The sequence below is a fragment of the Hyperolius riggenbachi genome, chromosome 10, assembly GCF_040937935.1.
Source record: "Hyperolius riggenbachi isolate aHypRig1 chromosome 10, aHypRig1.pri, whole genome shotgun sequence".
In the NCBI taxonomy this organism is placed as follows: domain Eukaryota; kingdom Metazoa; phylum Chordata; class Amphibia; order Anura; family Hyperoliidae; genus Hyperolius; species Hyperolius riggenbachi.
Genome location: NC_090655.1, coordinates 274240781 through 274263436, shown reverse-complemented (window position 1 = coordinate 274263436; position 22656 = coordinate 274240781). Strand labels below are relative to the sequence as shown.

The window sequence follows — 22656 nt, the reverse complement described above, 5'->3', positions numbered from 1 at the left end:
AACCGTTCGCCGGCGAACCGTTCGCTACATCTCTAGTCCTGCAGCTTGGCCTTAAAGCTGCAGTGGCCAATTTAATGAAAAATGGCCAGGTCTTTAAGGGGGCTTTAACACTGTCCTCAAGTGGTTAAGCAATACCAGTTTCCTGGCAGCCCTGCAGATCCTCTGCCTCTAATACTTTTAGCCATAGACCCCCAAACCAGCATGCAGCAGATCAGGTGTTTCTGACATTAATGTCAGATCTGACAAGTTTGGAATCTGTTGATCAGCTTCTATACTGCCACCATTGAGTCTATCCTCTGTTCCTCCATTGTTGGGTGCAACCGCAAGCGATAGGCCTAAACCTCAAAGAGTCATCAACTTTGCAGAAAGGATCCATCGGTGACCCCTGCCATCGCTGGACCTCCTACATGTCTTCAGACTGAAGTCAAGGGCAAAAAAGATTTTGAACGACCCCTCCCATCCCAGTAGGCACTACTTCAACCACCTCCCCTCATGCCGTCGCTTCAGATCCAGAACCACCAAGGACAGGAACCTCTTCTTCCCCCAGGCCGTCCTTCTCCTGAACTCTAGTCCAAGCAACACACACTAGCACCCATAATCTCTGCTAGGGACACACAGGTGTTCTTCTATTGACATTCCTGCTTTGTCTACACTTTCTCTGTATTTATGTTATGTACATTTCTTGTAACACATGTAGAGAATGACAATAAATTGATGACCTTTAATTTCCTCAAAAACACTTATAATGTAAATAACCAGATGTTTTTCCGCTATGTTCAGATGCATTTGCTTCTCCAATTCCTCATGTGATTTCCAACTTGGAGTGTCGCCAGGTAAAACTCACTTTTCTTCACAGCTGGCTTGATAAACCTGCAATTTACTTCCAAATAACAGCTTGCGACTGCATGTTTTATAACCAACTGCAAACTTAAGTGGCAGCAGGACATGAATGACATTGACAACAAAGATTAGGAAGAAGTTCTTGACAACTTTCAGCTAAAGAACAGCTAATTCAATAACAATTCCTGCATAGCATATATTCTCCTCCTGAGAGGATGCAGAGGATGAGCCCTTCTCTTAGCCACCCTATGCTGGAGATGTGCTGATGTAATAACAATTCCTGCATAGTATATATTCCCCTCCTGAGAGGAGGCAAAGGATGAGCCCTTCTCTTAGCCACCCTATGCTGGAGATGTGCTGATGTAATAACAATTCCTGCATAGGATATATTCCCCTCCTGAGAGGATGCAGAGGATGAGCCCTTCTCTTAGCCACCTATGCTGGAGATGTGCTGATGTAATAACAATTCCTGCATAGTATATATTCCCCTCCTGAGAGGAGGCAAAGGATGAGCCCTTCTCTTAGCCACCCTATGCTGGAGATGTGCTGATGTAATAACAATTCCTGCATAGGATATATTCCCCTCCTGAGAGGAGGCAGAGGATGAGCCCTTCTCTTAGCCACCCTATGCTGGAGATGTGCTGATGTAATAACAATTCCTGCATAGGATATATTCCCCTCCTGAGAGGAGGCAGAGGATGAGCCCTTCTCTTAGCCACCTATGCTGGAGATGTGCTGATGTAAAAACAATTCCTGCATAGGATATATTCCCCTCCTGAGAGGATGCAGAGGATTAGCTCTTCTCTTAGCCACCTATGCTGGAGATGTGCTGATGTAATAATTCCTGCATAGGATATATTCCCCTCCTGAGAGGATGAGCCCTTTTCTTAGCCACCTATGCTGGAGATGTGCTGATGTAATAATTCCTGCATAGGATATATTCCCCTCCTGAGAGGAGGCAGAGGATGAGCCCTTCTCTTAGCCACCTATGCTGGAGATGTGCTGATGTAAAAACAATTCCTGCATAGGATATATTCCCATCCTGAGAGGATGCAGAGGATTAGCTCTTCTCTTAGCCACCTATGCTGGAGATGTGCTGATGTAATAATTCCTGCATAGGATATATTCCCCTCCTGAGAGGATGAGCCCTTCTCTTAGCCACCTATGCTGGAGATGTGCTGATGTAATAATTCCTGCATAGGATATATTCCCCTCCTGAGAGGATGCAGAAGATGAGCCCTTCTCTTACCTACCTATGCTGGAGATGTGCTGATGTAATAACAATTCCTGCATAGGATATATTCCCCTCCTGAGAGGATGCAGAGGATGAGCCCTTCTCTTAGCCACCTATGCTGGAGATGTGCTGATGTAATAACAATTACTGCACAGGATATATTCCCCTCCTGGGAGGATGCAGAGAATGGGCCCTTCTCTTAGTCACCTATGCTGGAGATGTGCTGATGTAATAATTCCTGCATAGGATTAATTATCCTCCTGAGAGGATGCAGAAGATGAGCCATTCTCTTAGCCACCTATGCTGGAGATGTGCTGATGTAATAATTCCTGCATAGGATATATTCCCCTCCTGAGAGGATGCAGAGGATGAGCCCTTCTCTTAGTCACCTATGCTGGAGATGTGCTGATGTAATAACAATTCCTGCATAGGATATATTCCCCTCCTGAGAGGATGCAGAGGATGAGCCCTTCTCTTAGCCACCTATGCTGGAGATGTGATGTAATAATTCCTGCTTAGGATATATTCCCCTCCTGAGAGGATGCAGAAGATGAGCCATTCTCTTAGCCACCTATACTGGAGATGTGCTGATGTAATAACAATTCCTGCATGGGATATATTCCCCTCCTGAGAGGATGCAGAGGCTGAGCCCTTCTCTTAGCCACCTATGCTGGAGATGTGCCGATGTAATAATTCCTGCATAGGATATATTACCCTCCTGAGAGGAGGCAGAAGATGAGCCCTTCTCTTAGCCACCTATGCTGGAGATGTGCTGATGTAATAACTATTCTTGCATAGGATATATTCCCCTCCTGAGGATTCAGAAGATGAACCCTTCTCTTAGCTACCTATGCTGGAGATGTGCTGATGTAATAACAATTCCTGCATATGATATATTCCCCTCCTGAGAGGATGCAGAGGATGAGCCCTTCTCTTAGCCACCTATGCTGGAGATGTGCTGATGTAATAACAATTCCTGCATAGGATATATTCCCCACCTAAAAGAAAGCAGAAGATGAGCCCTTCTCTTAGCCACCTATGCTGGAGATATGCTGATGTAATAATTCCTGCATAGGATATATTCCCCTCCTGAGAGAATGCAGAAGATGAGCTCTTCTCTTAGCCACCTATGCTGGAGATGTGCTGATGTAATAACAATTCCTGCATAGAATATAATCCACTCCTGAGAGGATGCAGAAGATGAGCCCTTCTCTTAGCCACCTGTGCTGGAGAAGTGCTGATGTAATAACAATTCCTGCATAGGATATATTCCCCTCCTGAGACAATGCAGAGGATGAGCCCTTCTCTTAGCCACTTATGCTGGAGATGTGCTGATGTAATAACAATTCCTGCATAGGATATATTCCTCTCCTGAGAGGATGCAGAAGATGAGCCCTTTTTTTAGCCACCTGTGCTGGAGAAGTGCCGATGTAATAATTTCTGCATAGGATATATTACCCTCCTGAGAGGAGGCAGAAGATGAGCCCTTCTCTTAGCCACCTGTGCTGGAGAAGTGCTGATGTAATAACAATTCCTGCATAGGATATATTCCCCTCCTGAGACAATGCAGAGGATGAGCCCTTCTCTTAGCCACTCATGCTGGAGATGTGCTGATGTAATAACAATTCCTGCATAGGATATATTCCTCTCCTGAGAGGATGCAGAAGATGAGCCCTTTTCTTAGCCACCTGTGCTGGAGAAGTGCCGATGTAATAATTCCTGCATAGGATATATTACCCTCCTGAGAGGAGGCAGAAGATGAGCCCTTCTCTCAGCCACCTATGCTGGAGATGTGCTGATGTAATAACAATTCCTGCATAGGATATATTCCCCTCCTGAGAGGATGCAGAAGATGAGCCCTTCTCTTAGCCACCTGTGCTGGAGAAGTGCTGATGTAATAACAATTCCTGCATAGGATATATTCCTCTCCTGAGAGGATGCAGAGGATGAGCCCTTCTCTTAGTCACCTATGCTGGAGATGTGCTGATGTAATAACAATTCCTGCACAGGATATATTCCCCTCCTGAGAGGATGCAGAGAATGGGCCCTTCTCTTAGTCACCTATGCTGGAGATGTGCTGATGTAATAATTCCTGCATAGGATATATTACCCTCCTGAGAGGATGCAGAAGATGAGCCATTCTCTTAGCCACCTATGCTGGAGATGTGCTGATGTAATAATTCCTGCATAGGATATATTCCCCTCCTGAGAGGATGCAGAGGATGAGCCCTTCTCTCAGTCACCTATGCTGGAGATGTGCTGATGTAATAACAATTCCTGCATAGGATATATTCCCCTCCTGAGAGGATGCAGAGGATGAGCCCTTCTCTTAGCCACCTATGCTGGAGATGTGATGTAATAATTCCTGCTTAGGATATATTCCCCTCCTGAGAGGATGCAGAAGATGAGCCATTCTCTTAGCCACCTATACTGGAGATGTGCTGATGTAATAACAATTCCTGCATAGGATATATTCCCCTCCTGAGAGGATGCAGAGGCTGAGCCCTTCTCTTAGCCACCTATGCTGGAGATGTGCCGATGTAATAATTCCTGCATAGGATATATTACCCTCCTGAGAGGAGGCAGAAGATGAGCCCTTCTCTTAGCCACCTATGCTGGAGATGTGCTGATGTAATAACTATTCTTGCATAGGATATATTCCCCTCCTGAGGATTCAGAAGATGAACCCTTCTCTTAGCTACCTATACTGGAGATGTGCTGATGTAATAACAATTCCTGCATGGGATATATTCCCCTCCTGAGAGGATGCAGAGGCTGAGCCCTTCTCTTAGCCACCTATGCTGGAGATGTGCCGATGTAATAATTCCTGCATAGGATATATTACCCTCCTGAGAGGAGGCAGAAGATGAGCCCTTCTCTTAGCCACCTATGCTGGAGATGTGCTGATGTAATAACTATTCTTGCATAGGATATATTCCCCTCCTGAGGATTCAGAAGATGAACCCTTCTCTTAGCTACCTATGCTGGAGATGTGCTGATGTAATAACAATTCCTGCATATGATATATTCCCCTCCTGAGAGGATGCAGAGGATGAGCCCTTCTCTTAGCCACCTATGCTGGAGATGTGCTGATGTAATAACAATTCCTGCATAGGATATATTCCCCACCTAAAAGAAAGCAGAAGATGAGCCCTTCTCTTAGCCACCTATGCTGGAGATATGCTGATGTAATAATTCCTGCATAGGATATATTCCCCTCCTGAGAGAATGCAGAAGATGAGCTCTTCTCTTAGCCACCTATGCTGGAGATGTGCTGATGTAATAACAATTCCTGCATAGAATATAATCCACTCCTGAGAGGATGCAGAAGATGAGCCCTTCTCTTAGCCACCTGTGCTGGAGAAGTGCTGATGTAATAACAATTCCTGCATAGGATATATTCCCCTCCTGAGACAATGCAGAGGATGAGCCCTTCTCTTAGCCACTTATGCTGGAGATGTGCTGATGTAATAACAATTCCTGCATAGGATATATTCCTCTCCTGAGAGGATGCAGAAGATGAGCCCTTTTTTTAGCCACCTGTGCTGGAGAAGTGCCGATGTAATAATTTCTGCATAGGATATATTACCCTCCTGAGAGGAGGCAGAAGATGAGCCCTTCTCTTAGCCACCTGTGCTGGAGAAGTGCTGATGTAATAACAATTCCTGCATAGGATATATTCCCCTCCTGAGACAATGCAGAGGATGAGCCCTTCTCTTAGCCACTCATGCTGGAGATGTGCTGATGTAATAACAATTCCTGCATAGGATATATTCCTCTCCTGAGAGGATGCAGAAGATGAGCCCTTTTCTTAGCCACCTGTGCTGGAGAAGTGCCGATGTAATAATTCCTGCATAGGATATATTACCCTCCTGAGAGGAGGCAGAAGATGAGCCCTTCTCTCAGCCACCTATGCTGGAGATGTGCTGATGTAATAACAATTCCTGCATAGGATATATTCCCCTCCTGAGAGGATGCAGAAGATGAGCCCTTCTCTTAGCCACCTGTGCTGGAGAAGTGCTGATGTAATAACAATTCCTGCATAGGATATATTCCTCTCCTGAGAGGATGCAGAGGATGAGCCCTTCTCTTAGTCACCTATGCTGGAGATGTGCTGATGTAATAACAATTCCTGCACAGGATATATTCCCCTCCTGAGAGGATGCAGAGAATGGGCCCTTCTCTTAGTCACCTATGCTGGAGATGTGCTGATGTAATAATTCCTGCATAGGATATATTACCCTCCTGAGAGGATGCAGAAGATGAGCCATTCTCTTAGCCACCTATGCTGGAGATGTGCTGATGTAATAATTCCTGCATAGGATATATTCCCCTCCTGAGAGGATGCAGAGGATGAGCCCTTCTCTCAGTCACCTATGCTGGAGATGTGCTGATGTAATAACAATTCCTGCATAGGATATATTCCCCTCCTGAGAGGATGCAGAGGATGAGCCCTTCTCTTAGCCACCTATGCTGGAGATGTGATGTAATAATTCCTGCTTAGGATATATTCCCCTCCTGAGAGGATGCAGAAGATGAGCCATTCTCTTAGCCACCTATACTGGAGATGTGCTGATGTAATAACAATTCCTGCATAGGATATATTCCCCTCCTGAGAGGATGCAGAGGCTGAGCCCTTCTCTTAGCCACCTATGCTGGAGATGTGCCGATGTAATAATTCCTGCATAGGATATATTACCCTCCTGAGAGGAGGCAGAAGATGAGCCCTTCTCTTAGCCACCTATGCTGGAGATGTGCTGATGTAATAACTATTCTTGCATAGGATATATTCCCCTCCTGAGGATTCAGAAGATGAACCCTTCTCTTAGCTACCTATGCTGGAGATGTGCTGATGTAATAACAATTCCTGCATATGATATATTCCCCTCCTGAGAGGATGCAGAGGATGAGCCCTTCTCTTAGCCACCTATGCTGGAGATGTGCTGATGTAATAATTCCTGCATAGGATATATTCCCCTCCTGAGAGGATGCAGAGGATGAGCCCTTTTCTTAGCCACCTATGCTGGAGATGTGCTGATGTAATAACAATTCCTGCATAGGATATATTCCCCACCTAAAAGAAAGCAGAAGATGAGCCCTTCTCTTAGCCACCTATGCTGGAGATATGCTGATGTAATAATTCCTGCATAGGATATATTCCCCTCCTGAGAGAATGCAGAAGATGAGCCCTTCTCTTAGCCACCTATGCTGGAGATGTGCTGATGCAATAACAATTCCTGCATAGGATATAATCCACTCCTGAGAGGATGCAGAAGATGAGCCCTTCTCTTAGCCACCTGTGCTGGAGAAGTGCTGATGTAATAACAATTCCTGCATAGGATATATTCCCCTCCTGAGACAATGCAGAGGATGAGCCCTTCTCTTAGCCACTTATGCTGGAGATGTGCTGATGTAATAACAATTCCTGCATAGGATATATTCCTCTCCTGAGAGGATGCAGAAGATGAGCCCTTTTCTTAGCCACCTGTGCTGGAGAAGTGCCGATGTAATAATTTCTGCATAGGATATATTACCCTCCTGAGAGGAGGCAGAAGATGAGCCCTTCTCTTAGCCACCTGTGCTGGAGAAGTGCTGATGTAATAACAATTCCTGCATAGGATATATTCCCCTCCTGAGACAATGCAGAGGATGAGCCCTTCTCTTAGCCACTCATGCTGGAGATGTGCTGATGTAATAACAATTCCTGCATAGGATATATTCCTCTCCTGAGAGGATGCAGAAGATGAGCCCTTTTCTTAGCCACCTGTGCTGGAGAAGTGCCGATGTAATAATTCCTGCATAGGATATATTACCCTCCTGAGAGGAGGCAGAAGATGAGCCCTTCTCTCAGCCACCTATGCTGGAGATGTGCTGATGTAATAACAATTCCTGCATAGGATATATTCCCCTCCTGAGAGGATGCAGAAGATGAGCCCTACTCTTAGCCACCTGTGCTGGAGAAGTGCTGATGTAATAACAATTCCTGCATAGGATATATTACCCTCCTGAGAGGAGGCAGAAGATGAGCCCTTCTCTTAGCCACCTATGCTGGAGATGTGCTGATGTAATAACAATTCCTGCATAGGATATATTCCCCTCCTGAGAGGATGCAGAGGATGAGCCCTTCTCTTAGCCACCTATGCTGAAGATGTGCTGATGTAATAACAATTCCTGCATAGGATATATTCCCCTCCTAAGAGGATGCAGAGGATGAGCCCTTCTCTTAGCCACCTATGCTGGAGATGTGCTGATGTAATAACAATTCCTGCATAGGATATATTCCCCTCCTGAGAGGATGAGCCCTTCTCTTAGCCACCTATGCTGGAAATGTGCTGATGTAATAATTCCTGCATAGGATATATTCCCCTCCTGAGAGGATGCAGAGGATGAGCCCTTCTTTTAGCCACCTATACTGGAGATGTGCTGATGTAATAATTCCTGCATAGGATATATTCCCCTCCTGAGAGGATGCAGAGGATGAGCCCTTCTTTTAGCCACCTATACTGGAGATGTGCTGATGTAATAACAATTCCTGCATAGGATATATTCCTCTCCTGAGAGGATGCAGAAGATGAGCCCTTTTCTTAGCCACCTGTGCTGGAGAAGTGCCGATGTAATAATTCCTGCATAGGATATATTACCCTCCTGAGAGGAGGCAGAAGATGAGCCCTTCTCTCAGCCACCTATGCTGGAGATGTGCTGATGTAATAACAATTCCTGCATAGGATATATTCCCCTCCTGAGAGGATGCAGAAGATGAGCCCTTCTCTTAGCCACCTGTGCTGGAGAAGTGCTGATGTAATAACAATTCCTGCATAGGATATATTACCCTCCTGAGAGGAGGCAGAAGATGAGCCCTTCTCTTAGCCACCTATGCTGGAGATGTGCTGATGTAATAACAATTCCTGCATAGGATATATTCCCCTCCTGAGAGGATGCAGAGGATGAGCCCTTCTCTTAGCCACCTATGCTGAAGATGTGCTGATGTAATAACAATTCCTGCATAGGATATATTCCCCTCCTAAGAGGATGCAGAGGATGAGCCCTTCTCTTAGCCACCTATGCTGGAGATGTGCTGATGTAATAACAATTCCTGCATAGGATATATTCCCCTCCTGAGAGGATGAGCCCTTCTCTTAGCCACCTATGCTGGAAATGTGCTGATGTAATAATTCCTGCATAGGATATATTCCCTTCCTGAGAGGATGCAGAGGATGAGCCCTTCTTTTAGCCACCTATACTGGAGATGTGCTGATGTAATAACAATTCCTGCATAGGATATATTCCTCTCCTGAGAGGAGGCAGAAGATGAGCCCTTCTCTTAGCCACCTGTGCTGGAGAAGTGCTGATGTAATAACAATTCCTGCATAGGATATATTCCCCTCCTGAGAGGATGCAGAGGATGAGCCCTTCTCTTAGCCACCTATGCTGGAGATGTGCTGATGTAATAACAATTCCTGCACAGGATATATTCCACTCCTGAGAGGATGCAGAGAATGGGCCCTTCTCTTAGTCACCTATGCTGGAGATGTGCTGATGTAATAACAATTCCTGCATAGGATATATTCCCCTCCTGAGAGGATGCAGAGAATGGGCCCTTCTCTTAGTCACCTATGCTGGAGATGTGCTGATGTAATAACAATTCCTGCATAGGATATATTCCCCTCCTGAGAGGATGCAGAGGATGAGCCCTTCTCTTAGCCACCTATGCTGGAAATGTGCCGATGTAATAATTCCTGCATAGGATATATTCCCCTCCTGAGAGAATGCAGAAGATGAGCCCTTCTCTTAGCCACCTATGCTGGAGATGTGCTGATGTAGTAACATTTCCTGCATAGGATATATTCCCCTCCTGATAGGATGCAGAAGATGAGCCCTTCTCTTAGCCACCTATGCTGGAGAAGTGCTGATGTAATAACAATTCCTGCATAGGATATATTCCTCTCCTGAGAGGATGCAGAAGATGAGCCCTTCTCTTAGCCACCTATGCTGGAGATGTGCTGATGTAATAACAATTCCTGCATAGGATATATTCCCCTCCTGAGAGGATGCAGAGGATGAGCCCTTCTCTTAGCCACCTGTGCTGGAGAAGTGCTGATGTAATAACAATTCCTGCATAGGATATATTCCCCTCCTGAGAGGATGCAGAGGATGAGCCCTTCTCTTAGTCACCTATGCTGGAGATGTGCTGATGTAACAATTCCTGCATAGGATATATTCCCCTCCTGAGAGAATGCAGAAGATGAGCCCTTCTCTTAGCCACCTATGCTGGAGATGTGCTGATGTAATAATTCCTGCATAGGATATATTACCCTCCTGAGAGGAGGCAGAAGATGAGCCCTTCTCTCAGCCACCTATGCTGGAGATGTGCTGATGTAATAACAATTCCTGCATAGGATATATTCCCCTCCTGAGAGGATGCAGAAGATGAGCCCTTCTCTTAGCCACCTGTGCTGGAGAAGTGCTGATGTAATAACAATTCCTGCATAGGATATATTACCCTCCTGAGAGGAGGCAGAAGATGAGCCCTTCTCTTAGCCACCTATGCTGGAGATGTGCTGATGTAATAACAATTCCTGCATAGGATATATTCCCCTCCTGAGAGGATGCAGAGGATGAGCCCTTCTCTTAGCCACCTATGCTGAAGATGTGCTGATGTAATAACAATTCCTGCATAGGATATATTCCCCTCCTAAGAGGATGCAGAGGATGAGCCCTTCTCTTAGCCACCTATGCTGGAGATGTGCTGATGTAATAACAATTCCTGCATAGGATATATTCCCCTCCTGAGAGGATGAGCCCTTCTCTTAGCCACCTATGCTGGAAATGTGCTGATGTAATAATTCCTGCATAGGATATATTCCCCTCCTGAGAGGATGCAGAGGATGAGCCCTTCTTTTAGCCACCTATACTGGAGATGTGCTGATGTAATAACAATTCCTGCATAGGATATATTCCTCTCCTGAGAGGAGGCAGAAGATGAGCCCTTCTCTTAGCCACCTGTGCTGGAGAAGTGCTGATGTAATAACAATTCCTGCATAGGATATATTCCCCTCCTGAGAGGATGCAGAGGATGAGCCCTTCTCTTAGCCACCTATGCTGGAGATGTGCTGATGTAATAACAATTCCTGCACACGATATATTCCACTCCTGAGAGGATGCAGAGAATGGGCCCTTCTCTTAGTCACCTATGCTGGAGATGTGCTGATGTAATAACAATTCCTGCATAGGATATATTCCCCTCCTGAGAGGATGCAGAGAATGGGCCCTTCTCTTAGTCACCTATGCTGGAGATGTGCTGATGTAATAACAATTCCTGCATAGGATATATTCCCCTCCTGAGAGGATGCAGAGGATGAGCCCTTCTCTTAGCCACCTATGCTGGAAATGTGCCGATGTAATAATTCCTGCATAGGATATATTCCCCTCCTGAGAGAATGCAGAAGATGAGCCCTTCTCTTAGCCACCTATGCTGGAGATGTGCTGATGTAGTAACATTTCCTGCATAGGATATATTCCCTTCCTGATAGGATGCAGAAGATGAGCCCTTCTCTTAGCCACCTATGCTGGAGAAGTGCTGATGTAATAACAATTCCTGCATAGGATATATTCCTCTCCTGAGAGGATGCAGAAGATGAGCCCTTCTCTTAGCCACCTATGCTGGAGATGTGCTGATGTAATAACAATTCCTGCATAGGATATATTCCCCTCCTGAGAGGATGCAGAGGATGAGCCCTTCTCTTAGCCACCTATGCTGAAGATGTGCTGATGTAATAACAATTCCTGCATAGGATATATTCCCCTCCTAAGAGGATGCAGAGGATGAGCCCTTCTCTTAGCCACCTATGCTGGAGATGTGCTGATGTAATAACAATTCCTGCATAGGATATATTCCCCTCCTGAGAGGATGAGCCCTTCTCTTAGCCACCTATGCTGGAAATGTGCTGATGTAATAATTCCTGCATAGGATATATTCCCCTCCTGAGAGGATGCAGAGGATGAGCCCTTCTTTTAGCCACCTATACTGGAGATGTGCTGATGTAATAACAATTCCTGCATAGGATATATTCCTCTCCTGAGAGGAGGCAGAAGATGAGCCCTTCTCTTAGCCACCTGTGCTGGAGAAGTGCTGATGTAATAACAATTCCTGCATAGGATATATTCCCCTCCTGAGAGGATGCAGAGGATGAGCCCTTCTCTTAGCCACCTATGCTGGAGATGTGCTGATGTAATAACAATTCCTGCACAGGATATATTCCACTCCTGAGAGGATGCAGAGAATGGGCCCTTCTCTTAGTCACCTATGCTGGAGATGTGCTGATGTAATAACAATTCCTGCATAGGATATATTCCCCTCCTGAGAGGATGCAGAGAATGGGCCCTTCTCTTAGTCACCTATGCTGGAGATGTGCTGATGTAATAACAATTCCTGCATAGGATATATTCCCCTCCTGAGAGGATGCAGAGGATGAGCCCTTCTCTTAGCCACCTATGCTGGAAATGTGCCGATGTAATAATTCCTGCATAGGATATATTCCCCTCCTGAGAGAATGCAGAAGATGAGCCCTTCTCTTAGCCACCTATGCTGGAGATGTGCTGATGTAGTAACATTTCCTGCATAGGATATATTCCCTTCCTGATAGGATGCAGAAGATGAGCCCTTCTCTTAGCCACCTATGCTGGAGAAGTGCTGATGTAATAACAATTCCTGCATAGGATATATTCCTCTCCTGAGAGGATGCAGAAGATGAGCCCTTCTCTTAGCCACCTATGCTGGAGATGTGCTGATGTAATAACAATTCCTGCATAGGATATATTCCCCTCCTGAGAGGATGCAGAGGATGAGCCCTTCTCTTAGCCACCTGTGCTGGAGAAGTGCTGATGTAATAACAATTCCTGCATAGGATATATTCCTCTCCTGAGAGGATGCAGAGGATGAGCCCTTCTCTTAGTCACCTATGCTGGAGATGTGCTGATGTAACAATTCCTGCATAGGATATATTCCCCTCCTGAGAGAATGCAGAAGATGAGCCCTTCTCTTAGCCACCTATGCTGGAGATGTGCTGATGTAATAATTCCTGCATAGGATATATTCCCCTCCTGAGAGGATGCAGAGGATGAGCCCTTCTCTTAGCCACCCTATGCTGGAGATGTGCTGATGTAATAATTCCTGCATAGGATATATTCTCCTCCTGAGAGGATACAGAAGATGAGCCCTTCTCTTAGCCACCTATGCTGGAGATGTGCTGATGTAATAATTCCTGCATAGGATAGATTCCCCTCCTGAGAGGATGCAGAGGATGAGCCCTTCTCTTAGCCACCTATGCTGGAGATGTGCTGATGTAATAACAATTCCTGCATAGGATATACATAGGATATATTCCCCTCCTGAGAGGAGGCAGAAGATGAGCCTTTCTCTTAGCCACCTATGCTGGAGATGTGCCTGATGCAAAAGGAACTTTCTGCCATGTTTTCTTGGACTGTTCCACCATTGCCAGGTTCTGGAGGGAGGTATTTATTGTTAAAGTGAACCCAAAGTGACAGTGAAATGGAGGCTGCCATATTTATTTCCTTTTACGCAATACCAGTTGCCTGGCTGTCCTGCTGATCCTCTGCCTCTAATACTTTTAGCCATAACCCCTGAACAAGCATGCAGCAGGGTATTTCTGACATTATTGTCAGATCTGACAAGATTCGCTGCATGCTTGCCTCTGGTATTGCTAAAACACTACTGCAGCCAAATAGATCAGCAGATCTGCCCGGCCACTGGTATTGTTTAAAAGGAAAGAAATCTGGAAGTTTCCATATCACTCCCACGAGTCCCACTTCGGGTTCACTTTAAAGTGTAACTGTCAGGCATAAAATAAAAAATCAATTCCTTATTTTTATCTGGTAAACAAGTAATATGGATGCTAACCAGGCAATTCAAAAGTTAAAATCACTATTACTTTTCTTGTTGATAAATGATCATTCCCCAGTTTACCTGACTCTAATTTGGTATGCACAAAATTTGGTACGCAAAAAGGAAGTTGCAAGGCATGCTGGGTTATCCTTTTTTGCTGCTCTAATTCCCCTCAGACTTAACTAATGCAGCCTGATTTCCTCTCCCACACCTCTGTTCCTCTCTGATTGGCTGGTATTTTTCATGCTGAGACAGTGCACTTTCTATAGTGAAGGGTAGGCAATGCATACGCAATCAGGTAAAGGAGAGTAAGGGAGGAAACAACATCAGGATTAGCTTCAAAATAGCCATACTTAAAATAGGAAATGCTAAGAAGGATTTTCTCTTTTTTTACTGTAGAAAAATCACTAAAATCAAAACCTGGACAGTGCAATACGTTTGTTATGTAAATAGAGCAAGTATTTATCTACTTATATATGTGCGTGTTTTTTTCTGAGATAGTATGGCTGACAGCTCCTCTTTAACAAACTACTGTCATCCCCATCCCACATGTGTGGTACTCCTGGAGTATGTCTGCTAGGACTGCTAGGTGGAACCCCTGTGAGCACACAGTCAGCTGCTGCTTCCACACTTATGCTATTATGCAAGATGGGAGATTATATTGCATCAGAGGTTATTAAGGACACCTGACTTTAATGCCTTGCATGTACTGTACCTTCCATACAATGTCTATACAAAATCTGATTGATGCAGATAATAGTACATCTTACATTCCATGCAGAGGAACAAATCACGTCACACTGTGGGAACAATATACAGCTGATATTCAGCACATTATTCAGAGGAATAACTTTATTAACAGCTTTACTCACAGGAGAGATACTTGGAGATGCATCAGATTTACATTCTAATAGGATTTATTTTGTTACATAACACAGAATCATTTCCAGCAACAGCTTCCCACATTTGTCTATAGCAGTGATTGTAACACATATAACAATAACCTGTCCCCCTCTCCACCCCAGAATTCCTGTATCTCACCTCCAGCCCAAACACCTGTATCCAATCATCTCCTAATTTACATTTGGGGTACAACGCTGAGGCATTGGGGTGTCTATAGCAGTGACTGTAACACATATAACAATAACCTGTCCCCCTCTCCACCCCAGAATTCCTGTATCTCACCTCCAGCCCAAACACCTGTATCCAATCATCTCCTAATTTATATTTGGGGTGCAGCACTGAGGCATTGGGGTGTCTATAGCAGTGATTGTAACACATATAACAATAACCTGTCCCCCTCTCCACCCCAGAATTCCTGTATCTCACCTCCAGCCCAAACACCTGTATCCAATCATCTCCTAATTTACATTTGGGGTGCAGCACTGAGGCATTGGGGTGTCTATAGCAGTGACTGTAACACATATAACAATAGCCTGCCCCCCTCTCCACCCCAGAATTCCCGTATCTCACCTCCAGCCCAAACACCTGTATCCAATCATCTCCTAATTTACATTTGGGGTGCAGCACTGAGGCATTGGGGTGTCTATAGCAGTGACTGTAACACATATAACAATAACCTGTCCCCCTCTCCACCCCAGAATTCCTGTATCTCACCTCCAGCCCAAACACCTGTATCCAATCATCTCCTTCTAATTTACATTTAGGGTGCAGCACTGAGGCATTGGGGTGTCTATAGCAGAGATTGTAACACATATAACAATAACCTGTCCCCCTCTCCACCCCAGAATTCCTGAATCTCACCTCCAGCCCAATCACCTGTATCCAATCATCTCCTAATTTACATTTAGGGTGCAGCACTGAGGCATTGGGGTGTCTATAGCAGTGACTGTAACACATATAACAATAACCTGTCCCCCTCTCCACCCCAGAATTCCTGCATCTCCCCTCCAGCCCAAACACCTGTATCCAATCATCTCCTAATTTACATTTGGGGTGCAGCACTGAGGCATTGGGGTGTCTATAGCAGTGACTGTAACACATATAACAATAACCTGTCCCCCTCTCCACCCCAGAATTCCTGTATCTCACCTCCAGCCCAAACACCTGTATCCAATCATCTTCTAACCTCATCCCTGCCCTGCTAATTCACTGAATGGTCTCCACAGGAGGTATTGCTGCCCGCTGAGACTCGTAATTCTCATCTGGTAGGTAAGACAAACTTGAATATATGCTGTGCCTGCATTGAACACTACTTACTGGCTTGTACTGCCTAACATTGCTGCTTGTGCAATACTAATCTTTGATGTGGCTGCTTACTAATACAACTGCCTGAGGCATAGATCCGTTTCCTTGGAACTGTATACTAACAACTTCATGAATACAAGTTTATTACTGCTATTAAGTCTCCGAGGACTTTGAGGACTTGTTGATTAGCCTTTCCCACATCAACTTTTGGCCTCTACCTTCAGGTCTTGAGGTCGCAGGGATTCTTTGGTCAGTGTGTCAGTGGTGTGAGTTGTTCCGGTGTATGTGTGTGAGGGCGCCGGTTTGCTCGCAGGGTGGCCACCTAGCTGCTGTGCATTTTTATTTATCTATGGGTTTTATGTGAGTGTTGTTATACTAATAAAGCATTTTTGATATATTCATAAACTTATTGTTGGCTGTCAGTTTCACTCCCCTCATTCCTTCTATCCTAGTGTTTATAAATCTTCTAATTTACATTTGGGGTGCAGCACTGAGGCATTGGGGTGTCTATAGCAGTGACTGTAACACATATAACAATAACCTGTCCCCCTCTCCACCCCAGAATTCCTGTATCCCACTCTCCACCCCAGAATTCCTGTATCCAATCATCTCCTTCTAATTTACATTTGGGGTGCAGCACTGAGGCATTGGGGTGTCTATAGCAGTGATTGTAACACATATAACAATAACCTGTCCCCCTCTCTACCCCAGAATTCCTGTATCTCACCTCCAGCCCAAACACCTGTATCCAATCATCTCCTTCTAATTTACATTTGGGGTACAGCACTGAGGCATTGGGGTGTCTATAGCAGTGATTGTAACACATATAACAATAACCTGTCCCCCTCTCTACCCCAGAATTCCTGTATCTCACCTCCAGCCCAAACACCTGTATCCAATCATCTCCTTCTAATTTACATTTGGGGTGCAGCACTGAGGCATTGGGGTGTCTATAGCAGTGATTGTAACACATATAACAATAACCTGTCCCACTCTCTACCCCAGAATTCCTGTATCTCACCTCCAGCCCAAACACCTGTATCCAATCATCTCCTAATTTATATTTGGGGTGCAGCACTGAGGCATTGGGGTGTCTATAGCAGTGACTGTAACACATATAACAATAACCTGTCCCCCTCTCCCCCCAGAATTCCTGTATCTCCCCTCCAGCCCAAACACCTGTATCCAATCATCTCCTAATTTATATTTGGGGTGCAGCACTGAAGCATTGGGGTGTCTATAGCAGTGATTGTAACACATATAACAATAACCTGTCCCCCTCTCCACCCCGGAATTCCTGTATCTCACCTCCAGTCCAAACACCTGTATCCAATCATCTCCTAATTTACATCTGGGGTGCAGCACTGAGGCATTGGGGTGTCTATAGCAGTGACTGTAACACATATAACAATAACCTGTCCCCCTCTCCATCCCAGAATTCCTGTATCTCACCTCCACCCCAAACACCTGTATCCAATCATCTCCTAATTTACATTTGGGGTGCAGCACTGAGGCATTGGAGTGTCTATAGCAGTGACTGTAACACATATAACAATAACCTGCCTGAGGTGTATCTGCATTATTGGTGCTGGAGTATATTATTATTGGCTCCCAACAAAAACAAATTCGCATTTCCGGACTCTTTGTTCAGCCAGATAAAAGCTTTTTGACTTCTATTTACATTTCAGGAGAGCCGTGGCTGCATGTGACAGCAGATCCTGTCTCACTGCATAGGTAGCACGGTGGTATAGTGGTTAGCACTCTCGCCTTGCAGTGCTGGGTCCCTGGTTCAAATCTCAATGAGAGCACTATCTGCATGGAGTTTCTATGTCCTCCCTGTGTCTGCGTGGGTTTCCATTGGGCACTTCATTTTTATCACACATTCCAAAAACATATAGATAAGTTTATTGGCTTCCCCCTAAAATTGACCCTAGACTACGATACATACACTACACGATACATACATAGACATAGGACTATGGTAGGGATTAGATTGTGAGCTCCACTGAGGGAGAGTTACGTGACAAGACAATATATTCTGTACAGTGCTGTGGACTATGTCAGCACTATATAAATACTAAATACCAATAATACCAATAATAATAAGTAAAGCAGATGGTTTGTTAACATTTGCAATGGAAACTAGGGTTGCAAAGGTGTAAACTATGATGGTATGAGAACTGTCTCAGAAAATATCACGGTATTACACAATTATTGCCTCCTCGCTAATCTTTTGGGGTGTTGCGCTCAGCAACGGGGGGCAACAGAGTAGCGAGGAAAGCCTCAATAGGATCCTGAGGCTTCCCTCTCAATGGTTTCTGCCACAGGTACGCAGGGCTCATGGCCACGACAAGTGCTGCTGTAGCCACAGGGACACAAGGCTCATGGCCACGGCCAGTGTTGCTGTAGCCACAGGGACACAAGGCTCATGGCCACGGCAAGTGCCGCTGTAGCCACAGGGACGCGAGGCTCATGGCCACGACAAGTGCTGCTGTAGCCACAGGGACACAAGGCTCATGGCCACGGCAAGTGCCGCTGTAGCCACAGGGACGCGAGGCTCATGGCCATGACAAGTGCTGCTCTAGCCACAGGGACATGAGGCTATTGGCCATGGCAAGTGCTGCTGTAGCTGCAGGGACACGAGGCTCATGGCCACGGCAAGTGCTGCTGTAGCCACAGGGACACAAGGCTCATGGCCACGGCAAGTGCCGCTGTAGCCACAGGGACGCGAGGCTCATGGCCATGACAAGTGCTGCTCTAGCCACAGGGACATGAGGCTATTGGCCATGGCAAGTGCTGCTGTAGCTGCAGGGACACGAGGCTCATGGCCACGGCAAGTGCTGCTGTAGCCACAGGGACACGAGGCTCATGGCCACGGCAAGTGCAGCTGTAGCCACAGGGACACAAGGCTCAGGGCCACAAGTACTGCTGTAGCCGCAGGGACACGAGGCTCATGGCCACGGCAAGTGCCACTGTAGCCACAGGGATGCGAGGCTCATGGCCACGGCAAGTGCAGCTTTAGCCACAGGGACACGAGGCTCATGGCCATGACAAGTGCTGCTGTAGCCACAGGGACACGAGGCTCATGGCCATGACAAGTGCTGCTGTAGCTACAGGGACACGAGGCTATTGGCCATGGCAAGTGCTGCTGTAGCCACAGGGATACGAGGCTATTGGCCATGGCAAGTGCTGCTGTAGCCACAGGGACACGAGGCTCATGGCCACGGCAAGTGCTGCTGTAGCCACAGGGACACGAGGCTCATGGCCACGGCAAGTGCTGCTGTAGCCACAGGGACACGAGGCTCATGGCTACGGCAAGTGCTGCTGTAGCCACAGGGACACGAGGCTCATGGCCACGGCAAAGGCTGCTGTAGCCGCAGGGACACGAGGCTCATGGCCACGGCCAGTGCTGCTGTAGCCACAGGGACACGAGGCTCATGGCCACAAGTACTGCTGTAGCCGCAGAGACACGAGGCTCATGGCCACGGCAAGTGCAGCTTTAGCCACAGGGACACGAGGCTCATGTCCATGGCAAGTGCTGCTGTAGCCGCAGGGACACGAGGCTCACATCTGTGCAGTTTGTGGGGCTTAGCACATGATCGCGATGGTCTCGGCGTCAGGGAGGATTGGTAGTGGGGGACAGAAAAACTTCAAAAACACTGATCATTATCTGATCGTGCCTCTGCGCTCCCTTCTGACCACTCATTTCCGCTACTGATCATTAAGATGAATGTATGAGAACTTTGTTCCCATTCATTCATCTCCCCTCAGGCCCCCGTGATCACCGGTATCAATGAGAGGCCTGTGTCACTTCCGAAATGTAACCGGCACACATTACTGCCTATTTAGTGTACCAGTGTGAGTTCTCTCATGTGTGATAAGACGTGGTTTATGTGCAAAACATTTCCCACAATCAGCACATGAATAGGGCTTCTCACCAGTGTGAGTTCTCTCATGTGTGGCAAGATTTGATTTTGTTGTAAAACATTTCCCACACTCAGCACACACAAAGGGCTTCTCTCCAGTGTGAAATCTCTCATGTGTGATAAGATATGGTTTATGTGCAAAACATTTCCCACACTCAGCACATGAATAGGGCTTCTCTCCAGTGTGAGTTCTCTCATGTGTGACAAGATGTGGTTTATGTGCAAAACATTTCCCACACTCAGCACATGAATAGGGCTTCTCACCAGTGTGAGTTCTCTCATGTGTGACAAGACTTGATTTCATTGTAAAACATTTCCCACACTCAGCACATGAAAAGGATTGCTCACCAGTGTGAGATCTCTTATGTATGACAAGGTGTGAATTCTTAATAAAACATTCCCCACACTCAGCACATGAATAGGGCTTCTCTCCGGTGTGAGTTCTCTCATGTATGACAAGAAGTGGTTTAAGTGCAAAACATTTCCCACACTCAGCACATGAATAAGGCTTCTCTCCAGTGTGAGTTCTCTCATGTGTGACAAGATTTGATTTATGTGCAAAACATTTCCCACACTCTGCACATGAATAGGGCTTCTCTCCAGTGTGAGATCTCTCATGTATGACAAGGCTTCCTTTATCTCTAAAACATTTCCCACACTCAGCACATGAATATGTCTTCTCTCCAGTGTGTGTTCTCTCATGTGTGGCAAGATTTGATTTCGTTGTAAAACATTTCCCACACTCAGCACACGCAAAGGACTTCTCTCCAGTGTGAGATCTCTCATGTGTGATAAGATATGGTTTATGTGCAAAACATTTCCCACACTCAGCACATGAATAAGGCTTCTCTCCAGTGTGAGTTCTCTCATGTGTGATAAGATATGGTTTATGTGCAAAACGTTTCCCACACTCAGCACATGAATAAGGCTTCTCTCCAGTGTGAGTTCTCTCATGTGTGACAAGATTTGATTTCTGTCCAAAACATTTCCCACACTCAGCACATGAATAGGATTGCTCACCAGTGTGAGATCTCTTGTGTATGACAAGGTATGATCTCTGTGTAAAACATCTTCCACACTCAGCACAAGAATACGGCTTTTCACCAGTGTGAGATCTCTCATGTGTGACAAGGTTTGATTTAATTGAAAAGCATTTCCCACACTCAGCACATGAATAGGGCTTTTCACCAGTGTGAGATCTCTCATGTATGACAAGCTGTGATTTCCATGCATAACATTTCCCACACGTAGAACAGGAATAAGACCCTCCAGCAGGGGGAGAGCTGTGCTGGGTGTGAGGCCCCTCAGGGTTAGACAGATGAGGGGAGTCTGGGGGAATATTTAAGGTCACCAGGATATCTGCAGGAGACTCTTGTCCAGTGACATCATCATCCGTTGTACAGTCTGTGGATACAGAGAGACGAGTCTCTGAGAGGTTCCTGATGCTGGGACTCCGCCCTGCAAATAGAGAAACATCATCACTTCCTGTTAGAGAATTCTGAGGGGAGGAATAATTATCATTACAAACAAACAAACACAGAACATTTATATCACACTTTTCTCCTGGCGGACTCAAAGCGCCAGAGCTGCAGCCACTAGGACGTGCTCTATAGGCAGTAGCAGTGTTATGGAGTCTTGCCCAAGGTCTCCTACTGAATAGGCGCTGGCTTATTGAACAGGCAGGGCCGAGATTCGAACCCAGGTTGCCTGTGTCAGAAACAGAGCCCGTAACCATTACACTATCCAGCCATCATTAGGGAGGGTCAGTGAGCTGCTGATAATTCCAAATTGGTGCAAAGTTTATGCAGATTAGAAATTGACTAAATGCAGCAGCTGCATTACTTTGCATATAATTAGCATACAATCAGAGCTTTTGGCAGGTCACTGACCATCACTAGATATCAGCCTGACAGAGAACTGCAGAAGGTTGTGCCCATTACAGGCAGCCAATCTCATGACTATTACTTTAGCTTGACAAATGTTATTATCTGCATACATTTTGCACTATATTTGCATACAAGTCAGAGTTATTTGCATCTCATTGCCCCTCCCTGCAGCTAAACATTAGCCGTACTCGGGCTCCCCTCGTGTATCCCATAAGTGTCCACACCTGAGTGAAAAATGAATAAAAATGCTCGCTCTGGCTGATCCTCTATTGACCAGCTATGATCGCTTTTTCAATGCACTCAGATGCTCAGACTGTTGTAGAACCTTCAGACTCAAGAAACAAAGCTAACATAGCGTAACTCCGTTTTAATCAATTAAAAGCAACAATAAAATAGTGTACTCACAATGTATCAGAATTAATGCGCATATATAAAATTTTGGACGTCCTCACCGCCGCCTTGCTCCTTTAGCTTCTCCACACACCGCGCCTGAGGCCCCGTCCTACCGGTTTCGTCATACGACTCATCAGGGGCATCATTGTCGCTAATCCTATATCACGCACGATTGGCACCAATTGCAGCAATGAGATTACTACCATAGGTTAGAATAGCACTAGCACTTTAAAAGTCATAGTGCTTCGGCGATTAGCAGCAATCGCC

General features: G+C 45.8%; 1 protein-coding gene across 1 annotated transcript in view; it reads right to left on the bottom strand.

Annotated features, from left to right (window-relative positions):
* LOC137537213 (zinc finger protein 91-like) overlaps window positions 1-22656 on the bottom strand; it is a 96800-nt gene that overhangs the window by 61132 nt on the left and 13012 nt on the right. The window contains exon 4 of the mRNA XM_068259315.1: window positions 20023-21568. Within this exon, the coding sequence (XP_068115416.1) occupies window positions 20023-21568 (1546 nt within the window). The remainder of the gene's footprint in view (window positions 1-20022; window positions 21569-22656) is intronic.